At 37.5% G+C, this 25,569-nt stretch overlaps 1 protein-coding gene across 2 annotated transcripts in view; it reads left to right on the top strand.

The window, feature by feature from the left end:
• The window catches only part of LOC132910725 (laminin subunit alpha lam-3), a 195,805-nt gene that overhangs the window by 23,278 nt on the left and 146,958 nt on the right, over window positions 1–25,569 (top strand). For both annotated transcript variants that reach the window (XM_060966630.1, XM_060966629.1), the window contains exon 2: window positions 16,667–16,974. In XM_060966630.1, the coding sequence (XP_060822613.1) occupies window positions 16,667–16,974 (308 nt within the window). The remainder of the gene's footprint in view (window positions 1–16,666; window positions 16,975–25,569) is intronic.

Here is a 25,569-nt window from a genome sequence, read left to right as displayed (position 1 = left end):
TTAATAGAGTCTGCCGTGTCAGCGAATGTAAATAAGATCGAAGTGATCGCTACGATAAGATCTCGCTATACAGGCTAGTTACAACTTTGCTTACGTTGCTCCTATTGCAAGCGTAAAAGGATCGACATGTGTTTAATGCAGTATTTAAAGCATTGTGAACGTTTGTAAAGCACGTCCAATTTGCTCGTGTAAAAGAAATAAGAACTTAATGACGAATATAGATATCAATGAATACAAAGGATATGAACTGAAATATAATTCTTATGTAGAGTTAAAAAAATTAGCTTCTTAGTTATATTAAAAAAATAACTTATTTTTTTAGTATAGTTACTTTCTTAAATTACTGATTTTAATACAAACAAGAAATTTCTATACGTAGGAAGATGATTTAAATTTCTTACCCTTTCAATAGTAGAATTTATTATAAAATATAGTGTTAAGAAATTGTTAATCATATCGAAAAATAATTTCTATTTTCAAGAAAATTCATCAAAATTCGTTTAATACGTAACATGATATGGAATGCAAAGGAATACGTAAATGAACGTGAAAGAGCAGAAAGTACCTACTTAAATCTCAATATGTGTCTGATTTTTATTCATAATATCCGATTGCTGGTAATGTGAAAAATTCATGTTTGGAATATTTTACGATTGATGCAAAGTGGTTGAGAACTTGTAAATCTGGTTTAAGCGAGTACTTTCACGCAAAAATGATGCAGAAGTTCGATGAGCTGCAATCATATCGCATTCCTGATCGATACTTTACACAGCAAATCTGAAACGTTGGAAAACATTCGAACCAGGTTAATAACTGTCGTGAAATGAATTTTTTACGTAACTCGTGTCTTTCATAAAAACGGCGAGATACATAAAATCAGAAAACTATAAGACAACTGCGGTAAAGTCGTTGAGTAAGTTTTTAAGTGCGCGAGAACCTTTTATCTGCTCTTTCCACGTTCTCAGGAACTTTAATAAGTTGTTACGTTCCAGCAGTAACTAGTTTTAATCGCTTTATTTACAAGTTTGTCGAGATTCAATGTTAGGTGTACGGAGTATCAATTCTGGAACAGCTCTGACAGCATTTCAACATAAAATCTTAAATATACAATTATGAGGATAATTTTGTCAAATATAATAGCAGACATTACAAATATGTAATAATGTAACTAAATATAATATCAAAAGTAAAACATATCAATAGAATGTAATGTTGAAACTTTGAGGAATATAATATTCTACATTGTCCAAGGATTATTCTCATTCTATTCATAACGTCATATTGAGAATGAAAATTGAATCGTGCAATATGTCTTTTTTTTTCTTTGCCAATTCGTCACGTGCGTGTGTAACGAGCGCAACTCGTAAAAAATGTTGCAATTCCCATGTAGACTGGATTTCACATAGGATGAAGGTGAGAAATAAAATTTAAAAATAAGTAAGGAATCGTAGTAAGTTTTAGAAAGGAAGCACATAAAGGATAACGTAAATGCTACGCCTAGTTCCAATATCTCCTATACGTTGTTCAGCTAGAAAGATAAAACAAGAAAGCCATGCAGTCTTTTCACCGAAATACTACTTTTCAAAATACGTATTGCTTTCACATGGTAGCTGTCAAGTTGGGACATATTTCTATCTACGAGAAATTTGAAACTCCTCTTGCAACTTTGACGTACAAATGGCCCATAAATACGATAAGCTGGCTTTTTGCTGTGAATTATGTCCCCGAGATAAGCGTTCTGACGATACGTTCATCGTTTCGATGTTTCTAATACAGAATTTGTGAAACTAGAAATACATGTACCTGAAACCCAGGATTTTCTCCACAAATATATTTTATTTGTCTTTACGATATCGGAATCTATATTGGAAAAAAAAAAAAAGAATTAGATATTTATTTTTCGCTTTACTTTGATTAATTTAATTTGATGTATTTAAAATTTTCCAGATAGTCGTAGATTAAAATTAGAACTTAAGCAATGAAATTTCTAGACTAGACACATGGAAGTGTAATTCAAATTTCATAGAAATTGTATTTATTAGTTTGATATAACATTATCGTTAAATATCTCTTTTTTTTTAATTTTGAAAATTTTCAAAGATTCAAGCAAGAACCTCTATCTAATTTCAATAAGATTCTAAATGAAAAGCTTCCAAATTAATTCAAAGATCGGCAATCGTTATTTATTATTCCGATGGAATCATTACCGGAGATTTTCTTTGAAGTTCGTAAGATCATTTAATTAGTTATCAATCAGAAAATAATTTATTACAGCAGCGCATCGCGTTAATTTCGCGATCGCTTTTCAATTCTCGCGGCTCGACAAGAGGTTCGCGTGCAAAAGCCGCGCAAGTTAAAGCAGTCGACACTTGAAATATTAATGTACCTGCTGCATAATTAATTACCCGTTCGACTTGGTGAACTGTGGCTGTGGTTTTGTAAAAATAATAATACCGACGAAAAATTATTGCCCATGTTCGGCATAAATATTATCTGTCAGGATAATTCTTTGATTCGTCCAAAGGGAAACTGTGTGCTGTGGTGTCGATGAGGTAATTAAGAGTGAACAAACTGCTACCAAGCACGCAATTAAGAGCATTAATTGACGATGGGGACTCGTCAAAGAGAAAAACTTCTTTTTCCTCCGCTAAATTGAACAGTGCGCAATAATCGCTCTTCTACCATAGAATATATTAAATTACAATCGAATTATAGTTTATACAACGCAATATAAATTTTGGTATTGTTCTTTGCTTCTAGAAAATGATAATATCAAAGTTATTGCCAGAATATTTTAAAAATAGAAATAAGCAGAACCTTCATTCTGCTGCCGCTCTCGAATCTTTGTATTCTAATTCCAATCTTGTTAGAACTAGCGAAACGATTCACGTTTTAAGAAAAAACGAAAAACGAAGACGGATGAAATATTTAATTTTTTCGTAGGCGGTCGCTTTCTCGCGGAAGGATACCATAATTGAAAATGTTTATTCGCGCTGATGGTCAATTACGTTACATTGTGTACACGCGACTGCAGCCTATCCGGAAACTGGCTGCAAAATCGCGGAACGACGAGGTTTAAACTGGCGATTTACAACGTGTCTCCTCCGGCATTGAATGTTACATTGTAGTGAAGGCGTCAGCGGTTTGATAAGTGTGTGACGGTTGAAAAGAAATCGCGATTCACGGCGGAGGATCGAATCCTTTGTCGGGTCCATGATTAAAGTGCTGGTTCGATGAAAGGGATGTTCTACCCTGATCGAACCTGTCACGCCGTGATGCCATTTATCGAAGACACGACTTTAAAGAAACTATCAGGAGGCTACTTCCTTCTACCGAGGCAAAGAATAATGCATTATGTTATCGATAGCTTTACAGAAAATAAGTGCATATAACGTGGAGTTGGAAAGAAGACGTAGCGTAAGGAATGCGGGTCTGATTGGTTATTTCTTGCAGATCCGACACGATCATAAAGATAAGCACACGTGTTGGCTGAAAGTGTCACATATTGCAAATAAAACAATGTAACAATATGTGACAGTGAACGATATAGAACAGTACCTTTCTTGCTCCTGTGTCATCCTGCTGGTCATCTTTCCGACTCCGTAGTATATTAATCTTATGGTATTGCCGTTATACATTTAACAGAGGTTGTTCTACTCTGTAAAACATGTCTTTTTAAGTTGTTTATTCGCGAAAAACAACTTGATTAGTAATTCTAGAATTATTTATGGTTATTTATAATAGATACTATTTATACTTATTTCCCTTTGGTAATAAATTTTGACGCAGATCTTTCCAATAACATTGTGGAAGATTCGAAAAATCAGCTATTGATCTTATGTAGTTGTGTCTGAAGTTTCCAATCCGTTGAGGTGCACGTGCAATGTCGAGCAATGCGTGAGGTCCGGTTCAGGTTATATAATCGGAGTGAAATGATACACCGAATCGAGATCTGTATCCGCCGATCAATCTGTCTGCCGTACCATCTGAAATATTAACGTGTCACGGGCATACGAATTGAATTAAAACAGTTGTCGAAGGAATCGACAGAGTGATCAATAATGGGTCGATGTATGAACGATCGCGTCACTACAGCTTGAATGAAGTGGCACATACCGATCCAGTACTTGGATGGGAAGATCTGTTCGGCACAATGATCGATTGTACAGTTAAGAGTTGGATATTCGAAGAATTCTTAGAGATTTTTTGTAACAATAATTTTTTAATATTTATCTAAATATTTTTTTCAATTGTTATTTAAATTATTTAGAAAAATAGTATCTTCTCCAGTGCGGTAAAATTAGTTCATTTCGGTTAGTTTTATCCCTTTCTATCATCATGTCTATCAAATACCCAATTAATTAGTATGAGATTTTTAGAGAGTTCTATACTAATTAGAAGTGTGAACATCTCGTTAAAACTTCCATGTATCTCATTAAAACTCCCATTGGCTCTCAAGAGGTCACTACCCTTATCACTGTACGAACCAATCTTCTCATAGAAAAATGTACGAGTGTTTGATTTATCAGCCTGGGAAACACTCAACAAGGAGAAAAAACAGGTCCCCATTTCTCATATCGCGCCTGATTATAAAAATTTCACACACACACGGACGCACAAACCTGTAAAAAATACAAGCATACGGTGATTGTCACACGGTGCACGTAGTCGATTACCCGTGGAATGCAATTACCGCGGATGAATTTTTGTTTTGCGATTTTTTTCTCCTGTTCCTAAGTTATGTCGTACGTTCAACTTTTGTCTATGATATTCTGCTGTTAACGGTGCAAGAAATTTAGAATATTTCAAGGGACTTGAAGAATTTCATTAACATGGAATTTTATAGAATTTCATTAATAGAGAATTCCGTAGAATTTCAGAAATTCTTTATGGGAACCTAATGATATTTATGTCGCTATTGTTGGAAACTTTTATTTTCATATTTCAATTAACAGAGTGTGGATGTTTATATGGAAATTATATAAAACGATTCATCATAGTAGGAATAATTGCGAGTAGCTTGTTTCGTAGTTTTATAGTCGTCATTACTTTTATTATCAGTCCACTGTAAATGTAATTTATACGTGGTCGTAATCCTCTTCGCAGTTTATTGCGATTGGGCGTGGAGACACGTGGATACGTCTGCGTTGCGGTATTTAAAGTGAGCTATAGATTTCATACGATCTTCGTCTACCATAAAGAAAAAAGAAAAAGAGTCCTCAAAATTCTACGGTGTTCAACTTGAAAATGTATTAGTGACTGCAATTAATATGTATTCTATAAATCTACAAATATTTAAATAGTATTTACATGCTTAATTTCCTATAGTTACATTAGTTAGCGCTGGTAATTAGTAGATAACCAGTTAACCATTTGTTAGCGAATTAATATAGTTTTTTATAATTCTACAGTCGGCACAGAAGATCTTGGACATTTTTGAAGCGAATTGCATATTGTTGGATATTTCCAAGTTTCTTTGTATCTTTGAATTTGGTGTAGTAGCAAGGTAGATATGCGATGATGTTGGTATTGCGATATTCTCATTATTCAACAATGTGTTTTTCCATAAGATGCGAATGTACAACGTTGGAGTGACCTATCCTAAGTCTAGTTACTTGCAGTTCTTCTCTTCTGAAAGCCACTATTGGCTCTACTTTGTATATGTTTCTCCAGGATTTACGTAAGAAGATGTTGTGGTTTTGCCAGAAGTTATCCCATTTTTCGCTCATTATTTTTACGAGGCGTTTATCTTTGTTACCAGTTAGCTAGAAACAATATAGTTAAATTCATTAAAACTTGATTTCATCCCAGCGGACTAAAGTCCTCCAAAATCGTTGATTTTCTCAACAAACCTATTGTTATAAGATTCGTTGTTCTTTCCTCTCAGCTTTCAATCAAAGAATCACCCTAACTAGAAATGACTCCAACGAATCGTTCGCAGGAGCCACAGTTTCGTCCTTCTCAACGGATAGAAAGCAATCTTTGTCGACGCTGGCCAGCATCGATGGTTCCATCGGTTCTCGTTCTTGTAGCGGCCGTGGATCCCCGAACGGCTGCTAAGAACGGCGCGACCATTAATATTGCGCCTCGTTAATCTTGTGGAGAGCGAGGCTGATTAATCGAAAGAACGGTTCGCCGACTGGCCGGCATTAATTATCCTTCACGGACAGCTTTTCATTTTCGGCCCGATATTCGCCGCGGGACGCCACTTATACGACTTCCCGGCTACGATAATCGATTTCTCGCGGCACAGGGACGCACCTGTAACTCTCGGCCGGCCGCGTAAATCAGCGCCGCGGCGTCAGAACCCGTATATAAATAACCGTAATCGCGGCAGCAACCTTTGACGACAATATTGATGGCGATGATCATCCACTCGCGGCTGGTAAAAGTTGCGTGATACTTTAATGATTTAATTAGGTGAAATTCCGAGCTGCGTGCGGAGAAATGCGGGTGTCGTTTATGAAAGAGACGTGTTACAAGTTGCTCGAGAATGAGAGGATAAAGTCGTGGATTGTTGCTCGAGGCAACACGGGTTTTCGAGAATTCATTTGGTGTTAGTTTAAAATTGCGAAAAATTTCTTACATAATTGACAGAGTATTTTAATGTGCTTTTGGTAATTATGATAATTATTTCACACGTTTACGTTATTGGTTTCTTTCTTAAATATCTCGCCAATACGCAGATAATTTAATCATACGTATGATAGAAAATTTGATGAATAGTTACACCGAAAATGTAATTGCTGTGTAATATTTATCTTCACGGAAATAAAATCTTTAATGTCGACCAAGAAATAACTAATGATTCTAAAATAAAGCTAGTAATTTTTAAATCAAATTTTTTCCCTTATGCTACTTGCAGAATAATCTTAAGAAAATAAAACGTGCAACTTTCTCTCATAAAGAAAGCACGTTTTTAAAAGTAACTTACGCGCCATTTTCATGGCAAGTGCAAGATGCTATTACCTTAAATCGCCATCGTAATAACGTACCACGTAACATCGATATGAAACGAAATCTGCGAAGCTGGATAAGCGACATATGCGTGCACTTACCCCGACAAATTACCTTTAATAAACACGGGGATACATTAACGCGACACCGCGTACAAAAGCGTTTGAAGCTGCCCGATGACAGTGTGCAGCTCCCAGCAGTTTGAATGCAGGAAATTGACTTTGTCAGTCTCGAGTGGTCGCGACCGCTTCTTTTCAGTGTCAATAGAGTGCCTGTAAAAACGAGCCAGTCGCGGCCAGGATCTCACAGCCAATACTTAAGAATCAGTGAGAAAAACTTTGTCAATCAAACTGTTTGCTAAGGTGAAATTTGTCACCGTTAGCAAAAATCATTGAAACAAGTGTACCAATTTTTTATCGTAGTATATATAGAATTCAAACAATTTATGTAACTTTCACATAATTTTGTGAATTTTATATTTACATCGTTACATATCTTTTTTAAGGCGAAAAGGAAGGTGGAACGATCGATAGATGTTCGATACCCCGAAAGATGTTCCATAATTTCTATAGATTTTGTTATCAAACAGTTATCACTGCTGAATAAAAATTGAGTCTCTTAAAAATGAGCCTAGAGATTCTATTTCTTTCACGAACAATTTTCAACAATCCGTAAACGCATCAAAATGATACGATAGTCGAAAAGTTATTTTCACCGATATTCACGTTCAATCTTGCAAGATCGATTACATAGATATTCGATAGTAGGATGTCTTCGTTGGGGGCAAGTCCGCGGTTCAGGCGTTCGAGATGGTTGGTATGTCTCTGGCGACGGCGCCATTGTCTGATAATTAACATAGCAGACAGCTGTGGGTAGGCATACGCGAGATTTTGCATCCGTGCGGATCGACTACGCGCGCGAACTACGCCTCGTTTGGAATTTACGAACGCGTGACAGTCGCGTCGCGGAATCGCGTTTACGAGATTGCGTTTTCATTGACGCCGCTCATTCACGGGGCGAACACGCCTGCACGAACTGGAATGTCGCTTTAGCTGCTGAATGAAACGTTTCGCAACAGGCGGTAGACCCAGCTCGACATCGCAATAACGTACGGCGAATTATTTATGTATTTTGGCTCGAACGACCGGAGGCGGTACGTAGGTTCCACCAAGAAAGAGAATAGATCGTTGTTAATGGTATTTTTTAATAGCTGCGTTTCGGTTTACGTCTATTTGAGGCGAGGAAATACGGAGGTTGGAACGATAAATGATGTTACGCGTAGCTGACACGTGGTATTGAAGATGTGAAAATTAAATCATGGATGATATCTCTGCGAGTAGGATGGATGCCAAATTAGCAATCAGATTCGATAATTAGAGGTGGATTCAGCGATTGTCTTGCAGAGATTGGTTGTATTGTTTTATGCCGTTTAAAAGGGACGTTAATTTGAAATTTCTCAAGATTAATACGTATTTCATAGCTCTACCTTTTACAATGACGATTACCACCTGTGTGCAAGAAGAATCGCTTTGAAACATCGACTGTCGGATCTGTGACTTATGATTCAGCTGATCGTCAATAGCTAAATATATAAATCCTATGAGGAAGGATTCGCGTTTAAACACTTTCTCCAACCTTGCTAACAGGAAGAAAGTCCCGAAACCGATCTCCATTAGGATCAACAAGTACTGTCAAGAATTCAACATTCTTCTTCCTAATAAAGAGGAACGCAATCCATTCTCCATTCCTCCATGGACTCAGAAACTCATTCTGAAACTATTTGAGAAACCGCAATAATATACGAAATCGCAAATAATAGTTTTATTCTGGACTTTAGTGTTAATCTTAAAGTAAACTCATAAATAAAAGAAAAAAGAAATAACTATCAGAATCGAACAAGTAGTTAAAAATGTTATGTAAAAGTCCCTAAAATCAAAGGAACTTGCTATAACATATAATATATGCAGAATGTATACGCGCATTTTAGATGTACAACATGCTAGAAATAGGTTTATCGTTCTATTCACTACTTCTTTTGCCGCGTAAGCGCCGATTGATTTGGTTATGTATGTATTATACGTACATACGTTGTGATATTATCGCGAGCCGACGAAACGGGTTCACGTGCTGACTTACGCACATCCCCGGTCGTACTTTCGTGACTTTCATTCATATAAATGCAAGGGAGCGGCGATAGCTAAATGCGAGTGGGTTTTACAGTAGCTAGAGAGGATGACGTGTGGCATAGCGAAACAATAAAGTATCGCTCTGTCTCGGCTCACTGTGCATATCCTTATGCGGCAGCATGTTATTCCAGAGACCGACGATGGTGTTTTATTACCTGTGATTTATTGCAATATTTACCAATGATTACGATTGCAACATTGTCTTTCATATCGTTCTTCTTTCTTTCGTTGACCAGCTCTATCATCGGATAATAGAACTCTCTCTATTGATTTATTCGTTCATTGATCCGCGATCCGGTTGAAGAGAAGTTACGAAATGTTTACGTTTCCTTTGCGGAGTTGATTGTATTCTAACTTCGATCAATACAATTTTTAAACTCGTCCAAAAAATACCTACTCTCTCATAAGTTAGTTAGGTACTTTAATCTTAAAGAGGTGTCAATGAGAAGCAAATAATAATTTGTTACACTGATATATTTACGTATAAGTGGTAATAATAATAATGTTCGGAAATATAATGCGACACGAGACACTACAATATGCCACTATTCTGTTCGCCCGCTCATTTGCGACTCTCTTCTTACAAGAGGCTATAGAATACCAAAAAGTGTGGATAAATTGTTTTACGAGAGTTTGTAAGAGAACGAAATTTCTCCTATCTGGCAAGGAGACAGTTCCATGTTGCAAAGTTTTCCCTTATCGCGACAGCCAAAAGAAGAGAGTGAAAGAGCGGAAACGCGATAACATCCATACATTCATCATTCCTGGTAGCCGGGACTAGACCGTCGTCCAAACACACATGACGTGATAACGGTCGTAGCTCCTGGCTCTAGGTACGATAAGTTAATATACAAACACCGAGTCCTTCAGCATCCTCGTTTCCTGATCCACATCTCTAAGCTATCTTATTAGAACGACCCAGGGTTCAGATCCTAAGGTTTGGTCGGTGCTAGAGATTACGTCAGAGATGCAGGAGCTTGGAACGTGTGTCGGTCAGTGGCTCGAGATCTTATTTTTCTTTCGATTCTCCATGGTTCCCCTTCCGTGGAGGAGACCGAACGGTAGAACACGAATGAAACAAGCCACAGGCACCGGGACCATTAGTCATAAGGACCACCGTGCGAGACCATTCGTGGTCCATCGTCATATGGACCAAACCTCTGCAGGATATTTTGTAAACGCGTTATCGTGAACACGAAAATCTGGCTTCCCCTTTGACAGACCCTTCGAAGATGAGCCATCTCTCGAGCTTTTCCCTTTTTTCCTTCAACAGGATTGTCCGATAAAGAGAGATTGGTGAGCTTTGGGAAGATTCCTTTTCGCTTTCAGCTTTGCTCGTTTAGCGGGCCATAAATCGCGCGACAGAGTCGTGTGACAGTCGGAGTATTCTTGAAAAATAGTGAAGCATCCTCTTGATATTTTTAACCGTACTGCGACCTTCGCCGTCCGATAGTATCCTCTTTTCTTTGTTGAACTGTCTCATATCTGCGGAATTAGGTACACGTTTATTGCAAATAGTTATACAGAGTACTGGAATCTTTAGATTTTGTTTAAACTATTATGTTTAATAAAGATTAGATACATTTTTAAAGAAACAATAGAATGGGAAAAAGATGCATTTTATGTTATTAATTTTTTATTATTAAACTATTTTTATTATACATTTTCTTCTTTGCTACCGGGATATGATTTCCTGAATTTCAACCTCGCTCGATTTCAAGCGTAATACAGCCATAACACATACAACTACCCCTGGGACTTTTCTTCTTCTTGTTGGCTATACGCGATCGGTTTGATCGTGAATAGAACAATTTAGCATAGGACAATGAGCTCGTAACCAGCTAAACGAACCGTAAACGTGAGTCATAGTATCCTCGATCTCCTACTCTACGCCCGTGCGCCGGTATATTTTAGTGCCATTAGTATTTTTGATGATTCAGTTCACCGTGTTCCGCGGTAATTCATGGTACAGGGTACGCGAGGTTTGATGTCATCAGGTTGCTGTTTTCGATGAAAATAGGCTAGTTTTCTGGTCCACATAAATTTACAGTCTCTCATGGCATAATTTAGTGGCATCGTTCTTCCACTACATGTGTTACTTCATCTTTGCTTTTTCCGTTAAGTGATGCGTGAAATTTTGCGTTTAATATATTACGATCTTTTTCACCTTCACCATTAAAAATAATTGAGTTTCAAACAAATTGTTCCGAAGCCAGAAAATGCGATAAAGTATACGAGATTTAGTTATGTTTCTTATTAATGTTCTCTATTATTTAATGAAGTGTATATTAATGTTATTTGATAGCATGTAAGTTCCTAGTTTGTAGCAACCTGTTGAACAAGTTCAATCGCTCCTTAATCTACTCATCATACGACCCACAACGTTGCAGACATATACAGAGTGTCCACGAGCAACACAGTTCTTTCATAATTATAAAGAAATTAAAAATATAATTAAGTATACATTAAAGTTATATATGTGAAATATGAAGACCAAATATACATAGCAATAGAAGAAAAAATATCTATAGGATAGACATGGGACGAACACAATATTTTACGTCATAATTCATCAAAAATTGTGATAGAATCATAAAACGTACAAAAGTTATTTGCAATATATTGTTTGATTAATAAGATCATCAGTAAAATTTGGAATCAATCAGTGTTTCATGAGCGCCATGTACCTTGTAAAAGATTGCTCAGCCGGTTTCAAACGCACTGTAAAACTCGTTTTCACACTGTATCCACATCAGTTTCTATTATGAATTATGTTCACGTCGAACAAATCCGATTATAGCTTTCGTATGCGTAACTGCGTAATGAATGAGAGAAAATCCAATATACTTGGCAGTTTATGATACTTGCTACGGTTATATAGGATATCATATTATCTACATCTTATTCTCACCATTTTCCACCTTAATAAGCATAATCCTCATTATATTATAAAAATCTTCACTCGTAAATTCCGTTTTTTATTACCAAATCGGTGAAGAGTAACCTAATGTCGTCGTACGAAGAACTAAAATCTACTCGTCTCTAACGATTCGTTGAACCTACCCTTGAACAGAATCTCTCATGATCCATATCTTCACCAAGTGTTTCGGCGGTCCATCGGCATCTTCCTCTCCGCGCCTTCCGGACTCGCATGCAAATCACGCGGTCTGGCCAATGGATGCTCGTCTCCTTCTGTTTCCATCGTGTTGGTCGCCGTGGTTGCGTAGGTTTGCTCACGAACGTGGACACGTGCGCCGCCGGAAAGATGGAACAGGGTTATTTCTGTCGTCATCAGTCACTCGTGGCGGGCTTAAGTCCCTGGCGCACGGGCTCACCAGGAGAAAGGGAGTAAAACAGGCCTGTTCACCGGCAAGACACAACACAATGCCGCTACCACGGATTTGTTTCTTTTCCAGAGCTTTTGTACACGCGCACGGTCCGCTCGCGAGTCGTTCGTGCAGAAGCGAGTCTCAATTCGACAAAGCTATTAGGTTTAGCGGAAAATTCCGTCTAATTTAGGCCGGGGCCACACGAGATTCGAAACGCCGTCCATTGCGTGACGTCCGTTGTAGAAATATGTATATTGTCAACGCACGTTCTTAGCGTGTGGGCTGAGCTCCAATATACGACAATATATTTCTACAACGGACGTCAGGCAACGAACAGCGTTCCAACGCTCGTGTTCAACATCTTCGGTCTTAAGGCAAAAGTAGATTAGAAAATACGTTTCTTATTGTGTTATCACGGCGCATTGTTATGTATCAAATATTATAAGATATTTATAGAAATAATTTTCTTCAAGAATATCAGAACACCGATTCAATCAAAGCGAAATCTCTCGTTCCTTTCATACGATTGAGATATACGAAATCCTAACATACAAGTGAAACGAAAAATCATATGAATAACGGCTCCTTCGCATCCTCCAGAAATTTAGGAAATTTTCTAACAGAAAAATAAGATTCGATCAAAAATGACACACTTGATTCAATCCCTATCATCACACTTGATAGGGATAAATATAAAAAATTACGAATTAAAATTACTAGTACGAATATCGCGTTGGTACGGCAAAGTCATCGTAACTCTACCCTGTTACAATTTATCGGTGTAGTCGAAAGCAAAAAGATTCATTCAATGAGCGTGATTAATACCGGACGTTCGATAAATGACGCGTCGGAAGCGAGCACGAGATTTCGATAACGGTTGCGAATCAAGCAACATACGCCTAACTACCGCTGAGATCGTGAGCGAGATCATCGTTGTCTCGGAGGCATTCATCGATTATCGTGAATCGCGGTTGCGTTCTCCAGCTACGATTTCATCCCGATAGGCCTGTTTCTTTGTGGTAACGACGGCGGTTGAGAATTCTATGGGAGAAGGGAGAAACTGACCTGACTGTTCTTTTCAGATAAGATCGAACGAAAGCGGGAAGCGTCGAACGTAGGCGTGACTCCCGTTGACACGGGAAAAGAGGCAACGGGACCAGGAAATCGAGCGTGGCTCCGATCGAAATCGTTGATTCGCGTAGTCGTTCTCGGTGAATCAGCACTACGCTCGCTTGTTAGTGAGAAAATGCGTCCGCGAAGCAACGATTAGGAAATTTTATTGATCGAGATACGTGACATTTGCAGGAGAAGAGCGCAGCTAGAAGGGAGGATATGCTGAAGTGGCTTTAAAACACACTCTCCTTTTTCATTGCACGTAGTCTGTTTTAAAAGTAGTGGAACTTTAAAGTATTAGATTAAGTTTTTATTTCAGTATAATTTAGGTCATTGTTCGTATGAAGAAAGAGTAAATATTGTATGGAGGGAAGAAGTAGATGTTAAAAGAAATTGTAAGCTACGTTGTAATCGCGTATTGCTTAATAGCTTGCATTGATGAGAAAATGAAACCTAAATAACAATCGAAATTTCTTTCAGCCACTAAGTATTATAAAGAGTATGTAGGTTTACTTTGGATATCTCTCTTTGTGTATAAGTTTTAAAATCGCATCAACTGCGTCTATGTAGTTATTGGCGACGATAATGTGAGCAGAAAGAGATTTACTCGTTAGATTTTGCTAAATAACGAGACGTCTTTCAGAGAGGAGAAAACGTTTCAGACTTAATTTCTATCGCAGAGACTTTCACACGAAGTTCCTTTGATCTGCTATTTGTTAGGAGAGTAATTGGATTTAGGGCAATTTAAAAGGACGTATTTATCGGTAATTCGACAATTGTACATGTCGCAGATTGGCGGGTTAGCTTTGGACGTCTTATATGAAGACTCTAAGGAAAAAACATAAGTTTTTCTTGATTTTCTGATATGTTTTGTCTATGAAGAGAAAGTATCTTAGTATGAAATTGAAATAGAAACATTCAAATTTTCCATAAACACATGAATATCAGCAATCTAATAATTACATATCCGTGACTTCCTTTCGCAAAGATACGAATTTTTGGTATTTTTCATTCTCTACATCGCACGTACCTTCCGTAATTCGCAAATTACAAAAGATGCGTGGAGCTTTCGCGCGCGATTCGTATATTCTCGAGCGGGTAACACGTGAAACGGCACATTTGCATTTCAAAGCGACTAGTTTCACTCTCCGATTCCTTCTCGTCGTTCGATCGGGTCGATACACGGCGCGCGCAGTGCGCGCTGCATAATTTACACCCGGCAGAATCATTAACCAGCAACCGCAAAAATTCGCTCTCTCTCATCTGATATCATAGAATAGTCGCTGCTAAGTCGAGAAAGCAATAACTTCACTCGTGGGTGTTGGCTTTAAATTAAACGGCTGTCGCTGTTTGAAGATCGATCGCGTCGGACAATTTCTCTGCACAAAGAGAATCTCAGCTATAGTGTATATAAAAGTTACAATAAGAGGCAATAAATTAATATTATTCGTAAGTGAAAATGTAGATCCTAGATTAAATTTCTTCAGACATAATAAAGCATCTTTCTATTCCTTTCTGTGTGAAAAACGAGTTTGTTATCAAATGTTGGACTGCAATATGCGACAATATCAAAATCGTAAAAAAAAGAAATATAATGAATTACTTAGCTTAGTTTCTAAGATATTTTCAATTTTGATCTAATAATATTCTAAATATCAAAGAAGACTTATCATAGCATGATAAAACGTAGTTTATTTGCAAACAAACCCTGAAATAAAATAAATGCGAAATATTTAAAATTCAGATTAGTACTAGAATCCAAGTTATCTGTTATCTCATTTGAGACACTTAATTATGGTACAGAATTCTTTAAAAATTATTTATTTGATCTTAGCACAAGGTAAACTGTCCTTGTGCTATTCTTAAAATGAAAACGATCCTTTCTTTCAATTTGTTATTTTTTATCTTTATTTCAAATAAAATTTGCTCGCAAGCCTATCGGTATAAACGAAAAACATATCGAAGTGAAATGTAGGATAAAATAGAATAAATTAAAGCGTCACGTAAGTACTTATGCATAAGCCATTCGAAGAACACCGAGGGACACCCAAGATGTGTATAATGATAACCAGGGTATCATACAACGTTCTACTATTGTCAATTAGAAACGTAGAGACTGAAACAAAACCAAGAGACCTGACAGAATTTTAGGATCCTTGTCCTCTCGGGTTTTATCTAGACATGTACGCTTTGATGCCTAATCGCCCTTATGACATATACTTCTTTCGTCGATTACGCCATGGGTTCCACGTAGAATAGCTTTCATTTCGTCTTTGGTCGTTCAAGGGGACGATCGCTCGTCACGTTGCTTTGACACGGTACAAGCTCGCGTGTCGATTATTATTTACGCGCGTTTAACCTGTTCAGGCGTCCAGGATAGTCAGGAACCTGTTCACCGATGCACGTTGTCACTCGCAACGCTGCATCTCTCCGCGGTAACTTGTTCGCTCGTGTGCAACTGGTTCCGTGCTGTGAGCTCTGTCATAACCTGTCACTATATACCTACAGCATCCATTATACCACATATCCTAAGGAAATTACGAGATAGATCGGCCGCTTGCATCCTCGATATCGAGGAATTTCTTCAAATGTCATTCGTATAGCAAGTTTCTCTTCCTTTGCGTGAAATTTCACGTTTAATGCTACAGGTGATTGGAAGCTGCATTCATCGTGAGGAATATACTTAGGATCGATTAATTAATGATTTTCGATAATATTGCGAAGAATTTGTTACTGACAGGGTAGTCATAACATGGCATACATATGGAGTAAAATTTATCGTATAAGTTAACACCTTACAAGTAATATAAATTACAAATGCAACTTGCGTACGTTGAGCAAATCTTCAGAATAATTTATCTCAAATAACAAACGCCAAAATTTCTTGTTTTCAACATTTACTTTATTTCCTTCACGAAGAATTTAACTACATATTCTCTCAATTGTAGTAATTGTGCTGATAATAATAGATCGCCTATTGCACTGTATTTTGCCTGCTGACTTTAGATTTCAAGTTTATCGTATGTTTATCAGTTCGAGGTTTCGCAATTTATTTCATTTTATTTATTATTTAATTTCTAGGACAATCCGCGCTATATGGAATGAATAAGAGCCTAAAAAATAGCGGCCTTTTCCCATCGACATTCAACGTGGCCGCAAAGGCAGACATCTTCGTCAACGCAACTTGCGGTGAAGAAGGGCCAGAAACATTTTGCAAACCTTCCGAATCGTCGAGATGCGCGGTTTGTGATGCCAGGAGTCCGGATCCAGGCAAGAAACATAATATCAGCAACATACTGGATTCGAGTCCTGGAAAGTGGTGGCAGAGTCCAACCCTTGCCAGAGGAGAACACTACGAATACGTGACGATAGCTTTGGATCTTAAACAGGTAAGATGGCTTTAAGATGATAAACAATGATTTTTGTTCTATAGTTTCGTAAGGCATTTTTATGAATTTTCTATGTTCAAATCGATGGACATTGGACTTTTTAATTCAATGTAATCTTCGTGGAGAAGTGGTCATCACTTTTCTAGAAATCTGAACACTAGTTCTTTGTTTATTAACATTACAATATCTGTTTGTTGGTATCTTTAAAAAATTTTGTTATCATCTTTTATTTTGTCTTTTGGGACGTTTGAAAAATAGTTTATTATCATAGCACGTTCAGGTGTGGACAGGAGGCATAAAAGCAATGGATAAGGTTCGTACGAACATGCGTTCTATTTGACGTTGCCTCAAATTTATAGCCACTTTGTATTCCGATAATCTGCAACTGCTTACCTTTGTAGAAGTTGCTCGACATGTCCTCGCTCTGTATTATACGACACACATATGCAATTTTTGAAAAATCACAAAATTCTTTGATACGACGACTGCAAACTTGCACCGATCATTTCGAGCACCTTTTACATATGTAAGCAGTCGCGGATTACCGAAGCATAAGAACGGCTGTAACTATGTAGCAAGGTTAGGACACGTGTCTGTATGAACCTTTTTCATTGTTTGCCTGCTTGCTGTTCACTTCTAAAGCGAGTCCCACGTGTTACAGTACAACTTGTATATCAAAACCAGTCTGGATGTGATTACGTACCAATCTTTTCTCTTTTAATTGAAATTTAATATCCACACAAGTAGCGATTTAAAGTTCAGTACACGACTGCAGCAGCAGCGAAATTGAGATCTAAACCGCGTTGACAAAAAAAGCAAAAGTGGACATCGAAACAGTTCGTTCGGTTATTTACAATGTGTAAATCGTCTGGCCAACATTTATATAGCCTTCTGTTAAAGCGTGCCGCAGGATTAAAATACCCCTCTCAATCTCATCACTACCACCAACGCGTAAACCTAACTCCGTAGCAACGTTGCTTGTTTCAAAGGTAGGAAAGGAAAGACAATGCCGGGCTACCCCAGCCGCCGCGTGATCCCGTGAGAAAAGCGCGTTTCATTATTCAAACAAGCCTGTATTCCAAACGATTTATTCCCCTCGTGTCCCCTCTTCGGCTTTCGGCGAGCAAAATTCAAGCAGCCGCCTTACATTACGCCGCCATTAAAGGGTCGTGTAGCGGGCGCTGAAGAGAGGTTCCTTGTCCCTTCCGAAAAATCGTAAAGTCGCTTTTTCCCTGTTCGTTAGGCTCGTTTCTCGGATTGTGCCCGATCCTCTACGAATTTATGTTCCCTACGAACCGCGTGGCGGCGGCGGCTCGGCTGAAAAGAGAGCTCCGGGGAAAGGAGGTTAGAGAAGAACGTCAACTCTGGGAAAAAGAGAAGGTGGAGGCGACGCCGATTACGCGAAGCAGAGCAAACGGAGATAGACAGATAGGATGGCTAGATAGAGAAGGGCAATGGTTACTTTCTGGTCCCTTTCTTGGAATTTCGCATGCAGCGAGCAACGGGTATACCTGGGGAGCTGGTCCCGCAGCAAATTGCGGGCGGCGCTGGCGAAAAACGCTTTAACGAGCAACGCGGCCCTTCTTAGATTCCCTTGGTAATAAGGACGCGACGCAATCGAGAAAGTGGGAGGGTCGGATATTCTGGGGCAAACGACTTTTCCGTTAAATACAGTCGGTCAGAAAAGTCTACGTATATTTCTTAAATGGAAAATATTATAGTAAGAATCGTTAGCTCTACGAACTTTTGTGGTAAATTAAAGAATACATATCGTTAAACCGTAACACGATTTATTCACTTTCGTTTTTATTAAGGGAGAGGAAGTAAAAAAATGTGACATGTGTCGTTATAGAAATTACATACACCTGTTATATCTGCATAAAATCATAAAAATAGTAGACTTAATATTATATTAATATCTTATGGATCTTGTGTAAGCACCAAGAATAGCCTGCTGTCTCCTTGTCCTTGGTAGAATTAAAAGTCTCATAATTGGTGTAACTTTGTGTCAAGAGGTTTACGAGTTAAATATTTTAATTCTTTAAATTCCTTTTAGAAATATGAATATTCCATTTTATTGTGAACAGGGGAACAGGTTAACCCCTTTTTCATACATAAGCGAAATGTCGCAAGGTACAAAATTAATGCCAATATGATAATTATCTAAATATCTAATCCGCTTCGGAGAACTTTCTCTACGTTTAATATAAAAGAAACATAGAGTCGCGGAAGAAGTTTATGCTTCCAGTGAATTGGTTTGTTAAATTTGACAATCTGGTGATAACATCGGTACGTTCGTAACGGGAAGTGCACAGCTGAGTGTGAACGTATAAGAATGCCTGACCTTTCTAACAGGCACATTGATATTAATTCTCTCAAGAATTCTCTCGAGAAGTTGCAATGTTCAGTAAATATCTAAATGGTTTATATGATCAAGTTTACACGCTTAATATACCAATACGAATAATACTTTCTCCTAATAATTTCTCAGTTTTACTTAAATTTTCGCGAGTGTTCCAATGCTTACGAGCGGGGGTGTAGCTGTAGCTGCTACTTGTTTTTGCTTTTCCCTTTTCGATTAGGCTGCGCGATCGCGTATGCATACAATAAGTATATATATCGAGCAATTTATTCTTGTTGCTGATGTTGTCGGTACTGGGAGTCACAAATGATGCTCGTTAGAGGTGAAACCGTTCGCGACCGACATAATCGCCACCGCCGTTTTAACGCGATATTAATCACAGTAATCAGCCCAGCCTTGGTCAACGTATAATCATCCCAGACGCTCGGGCGTGCTAGAGAACTTTTTAAAAATGTAATCTGCAACGCCTCATCTCGTTCTCGGATCCTCCATCTTCTAAAATATTTCGAAATAGCTACGTGTAGAAATTTGGATCGTGAACACATTGATTTTCGTTCATATGTTCCTTGATTTATGTCGTAAAGGGTATTGGATTACAAACGGTCCGGCAGGGACGTTGGGATTAATACATTTGAATTGTAAATTAGCTTCTTAACCAAGCAAATGAGACTTCTTGTAGGTCAATCTTTTTATGATCAGATCTAGTTTCTGCGATAAAAAAGATTGGATTTCGTACGTTCAACGATGAATTAATTTAATCTTGATCGTGGATCGCATAGTTGTTTCTTAAATCTTGTTATATTATCAATAATGAAAATGTCGCGACAAAGTGATTGCTCGCTTAGCCTTTGGCCACGTAGCAAGTCACATAGCGAACTAGGTAAAATGTTATGAACCATTGTCTTCGAAATTACTGCTGAAAGAAATCTACGGATTTCTTCTTTTTTAGATTAAATAGGATAAGGAAGCTAGCCATTTTAAGCGTAATAAATTTTACGATGGAATTTCCAAGCGAACAAAGCTCCGCCTAATTTTTCTTTTAAATGATCAGTCCCCGTTACGTATATAATTTACTACACAACTTCTCGACTTTTACTTATAATATAATTTATTCAAACTTATTAATTCTCCAACTATTAACCTTCGTTATTCATGAATTATTTATTTCTCTACAAAATATCTGTACGAACAGACAGTCGTCTCAACACACACTTAGTTATAGCAAAGTTTCCTAACTTAATTATTCAAGCATAAAATGCAAATATTGAAATGCAGTAGTGAAGAGGGATCGTTTAATAATCATAATGGTCATCGTTCAGAGTATTACGACCATCTAGTCAAATTAACGAGTACCTAATTATCGTACAGCAGCCCTATCTGAGAAACAACTATTACGTTAATATCAAAATAAAAATTCAACAACGTTGAGATGGAGTAACGTACGCGTTAAGATATGTAGACGAAATCTTGGCGTGTAATTAGAGGATGGTTCGGAGTATTCGTCTCTAATTGGATACTGATTGCAAAGCTAATCCTTCCTGGGCAAGATATCTTTGACGAATAATCGTGGAATGTCGTATCGGCTGTAGGTGATTTCTCTGTAATAATTAATTAAAAGGCTTCGTTAACGAATGTCTTTAATACGATGTTTGCGGAGATCGAGCTGTTATTAATAGTCACAGAGAATGTGCTGAGAAAAATATATCGATGATTGATGAAGCATTTGCAAGCATCTAGCTCTTCAACGACGCATTAATTAAATTTTTTATCTGGAAATTACGGTGAGAAATGGATGGTAGATAGTTTATGAGAAGGATGAAAAGAATAATTGCGTTAGACAGCAGAGGATGAGTGTTTTAAATTTTCTTATGTATTCTATTTATCATGTTACTGTAAATGAAATTTATTTCAGTTAAATATTTCCATTATAGTACGGTTTTCTTCAGGGAGGTCTTTGATATTGATTTACTTTATTAAAGTACTAGTTACACAATATACGTAGTTCTTAAGTAAATGAAATTTTATTCAGATTTGTAATTATTAAACTATATAATTTCTACCATTCTATTGATACGTGTCTTATAGACTTACGTCTTTTATCCGAAGAAGAAAATAGTACAATTTTTCTCATATTATATTAAATATTAAGATCAAAATTATTAATCCAACGAATTCGTAACGAGTCGTCAATTACCCGAATATTTTAACCTGAACTGCGATCATGTAACCACAATTACATCTTTCACAAATTACATCTTTCACAAGGGTACAGATATTAAATATTAAAAGGTACGCCACGGAAAGGGTGAGTTACCACCATACATCATCGAACCGTCGAACTTTCGAGTTCGCCTTTAGACCCTGCCAGGCTCTCTATAAAATGACCATGTACACCGAGGTTCGTCGTGATATTTTTAAATTACGGTCCACGTGTATCAGGAATGATTATGCTAATCGGTGGATAAGCAGGCCGCGGCGGTCATATTTATGATCCTCGTTAACGTTCATTGCGCTTATTAATTTTACGAGCGGTCGTCGTTTGTTCATGATTGTTTTCTTTCGTCTGGTAACCAGCCAACATCCCGAATCAATGTTGTATCATTGTACTTCACGAATGTTGCGATTATTACCTGTAACGATTGGCAATCATGATATCGAGTTATGGATATTTTTATCGATCCAATTAAACTTTCATTAGCATAACGGTGTAATTAACGGAACCCGAAGGGGATAGGAAAGTTTACGAAACTCTGTTTGTCGAAATGTTGAAATTAAGACGTTCGCTACCGGACTATAAGAAATTTCGTTTCAATTTCCCACGAGAAAAATAGACGAAGCTTCGTTCGATTTCATTGGAGATGTTTCTGAACAGCAATTACAATGACAGACTTTATACGTTTGATCAGTATTCAGTGAAATGTGATCAGTTCTTTGCTCGAGCAGTGTTTTATCATTATATTAATACATCTCATGTCGATTTCAATGATCTTCGAATATGCCATCAGGGTCAGCATTCTGAGTAAGTTCACTTATTACCCATATAATCGCCGCTCGATTTTAATTCTGGAAATATTCATAGGAATATTTTGAATAATTTTGTAAATTAGAAAATAATAAAGCAACGGGCTTGTACTAGATGAATGTTTCGAGAAGTACCATACTAATAAATTAGAATGACATAGTTTCAAAAATATTTTTATCTTCATCGCCTCTTCAAAGCGTGACAGCTTGGAGAACGCATATAGATCTTGGGCGAGTGGAGAGGAAAAGAGTTTATTTTGTAAAACCAGCGGAAGGACATTTGAACATGAAACATTTGGGACATTTGAGAGGAATGTACGAAGAAATTGATGGAACAAGCCTGGGCGTGGAAAGAATACTAGCGCGAGAAGAAAAAACGGAAGCAGTCGAATGGCTAAAAAAGATAGAAAGGAAAAAAGACGAAGGGGCGGAGGAAAGATGATGAAAGAGGGTTGTGCAAAGTGTGAAATACAAGTAGCAACCATCGAAATATAGTTCAAGGTAGTTTTAAGAAAAACTAGTTAAGTTTTGCGATACAAAAGGCGATTAGATCACCAAGGAAATAATTATATAGGACAAGTTCGACAACAGATGGGGTAAAGATAACGTATGCATTGTCATCTATGTAATCAAGTTCAATCTCTGCGCTAATAAGTTGAAATGAACAAACTATATACAACTTCATTATCATTTTATTATTTCCACAGCTTTTGCAAGAAATTTACTCATAGCCTAGCGTCATATACATACGTGTGACGAACTATAAAAGCAGCTGCGGTCGTTTATGTAGTACATTTTGATAGTATGTCTATGAAGACGTTTGTAACATTACGTGAAATTATTTTTACTTCTTCCTTAAATGGCGGTAGCGAACTTGTTAAATACACGCCGGTGGTCGTAATAAAATAGATTTTACTCGCACATATTTTTTTCTGAACTACAAACTCCTTCCCCAGATTCCTGCAATTAGTATCACCCTCGGGATTCACGTTAACCGATGCGACACCGTTTTCCTTCGTGAATGCAGCGACAAACGACGCTTAATATATTCGCGGAGTTGCGGGAGCCTGACATTCCGTGCATTTCTTTCGAGTCGCTGGCTCATTTTAAATTTAACTTCTGTTTGCGCTACTGATTGGCATGACAGCACACCGAGAGATCAGAGCCCGACCCGGCCGCCCACGCGGACACGCTCGGCAAAATAAATTAATTTGTTCCTACCTAAAATGGTCCTGTTGATGGACTACCTATTATCTCATCGTGGATGGCCCGGTTGGTGGAACATGTTGCACAATTACTAGACGGGTACAAATGATGGTCGAAAGATCGAGAAAGAAAGGAGCGTCGGTTATTTCGGTGACAGAAAAATGTAATACGTTTCTTACCAAGAATCCAATACTGCATACTATATCCAGACATTTGTTTAATCTTTACAAGATGCAATTTATATTACAAGATGCCTGCACTAAGTTTATCGTTTAATTTATTATTGTATTTAGTGTATTACATTTAGTTCATTGTTGCAGTATTGTAATTTTTTGTAATTGTAATTTTCAATATAATTATATTTAATCAGTTGCTCGATACTGGAGAATTTGAGAAGAGGCAAATCTTACGTTTGAATTTACCAGCAAGTGATATCGTTTGTTTCTTCTTAGAAACACAACATCAATAATTTGTACATTTATATAGCTGCACGGTTTTTAAATGATGTACTTCGATTCGTGGTGCATTGAATGTCAGAATTTTATCGAGTTTGGTAATCATAATATGTAAGGTTAGGTATCCTTTTACAGCTTATGTGAAAGTATGAAAAATTGATGAAACTTTCTTTGTTATACAACTGGGTAGCGCGTTTCACCTGTATAGATGATATTCAAGAAATTGTAAGAAATATGTATGTAGAAAGTGTGTGTTTGGTAGAGCGATTTTACAATAAAACACGATGAGTAATTGTCTTGAGAGTAACTGTCGAGAAATGAGAAAGTATTTATATCGTAATTTAAAAAAATACGACGAGCGCGATGGATATAGTGAAACTAGCCATCTGATCATTTCAAACTTTCAATTGTGGATATGGTGTTAGAGGTTACAAAATGCTAAATGTTACAATGGTTGAAAAATATGCTGGAGAGAATAAAAGATACCAATTATAAATGTCCTTGTAGTACTGTGTATCTAATTCAATGTGTAATTATTAATTCGTTAATTTTGTAACTCTTAAATTACAACAATTAAATGACAATAACTATTTTTTCTTATAATTAGACACTTTATATCATCGTACTAATATTGGTAAAAAGAAAAGTTAATTATTTTCTCCCGACAATCTTACCAATATAATCCCTAAATTCACTTCGAGGAACATCTTTCTTCCCATTAAAACTGACTCACGCTGACCCATAAAACGCTCCGAACATCTCTGAAACACTCATCCAGTATAATCTCAACTTATTGCTTTGGCCTTTTATGCGACGTAGTAACAGCCACGCCAAGTAGTTCAAATGCCCACAAACGCGGCCGAAGTACCAGCGAAGTATCATTCGAAGGAAAAGTAGGACGTCAGGAAGCGAGTATATGGAATCGATTTTACGGTGTAACGAAGGATCAGAGGCTGGAACGGAGACGTCGTAACCCTTCGGGGCGTAGGGTCGAGTCGAAAGTGAAAAGAGGCAGCGAGTGGCACTCGACTCAGGTCGGCAGGACGCCATCGAAATCTTTCATTGTTCACGGATTAACGAGTCGTGTCAGGCTCCCTCCGATGCTTCGTGTTCAAGGTCCTCGAACCTGGCCGCTCGTCTTCGAACCACTGAATGAATCATCTCCTCTGGCCAGGCAGAAGAATGGAGAAAGACGAAGAAGTTGCGTAAATAATACCCCGTAGGGCAAGGAAGATCGGTTCTCGAGCGGGTCAGATTTGTTCGTTTTTCGATTGGATGATGCGGCCTGTAACACAAGCGAGGTACCCTTCTTTATCAGAGTTACGCGATCTCGTGCGAATCGTGTCTACCACAGTGTGATACTTGAAATACAGTTTTGGAACTCGGGCAGCTGGTCCTACTTTATCTTCGCCATTATGAATTTTTAGTGGTGTCGACTAGAGATTCGAAATAACAGTTATTTTAAACACATTTTTGTAAAGGGTCATTGACTAAAAATAAATTTTTATTTCGATGGAAGCCAGTTATCAATAAATCGCGAAGAAATTTCTC

The sequence above is a fragment of the Bombus pascuorum genome, chromosome 9 (assembly GCF_905332965.1).
Source record: "Bombus pascuorum chromosome 9, iyBomPasc1.1, whole genome shotgun sequence".
Lineage (NCBI taxonomy): Eukaryota > Metazoa > Arthropoda > Insecta > Hymenoptera > Apidae > Bombus > Bombus pascuorum.
The sequence above is the reverse complement of the archived record's forward strand: the minus strand, read 5'-3'. Positions and strand labels throughout refer to the sequence as shown.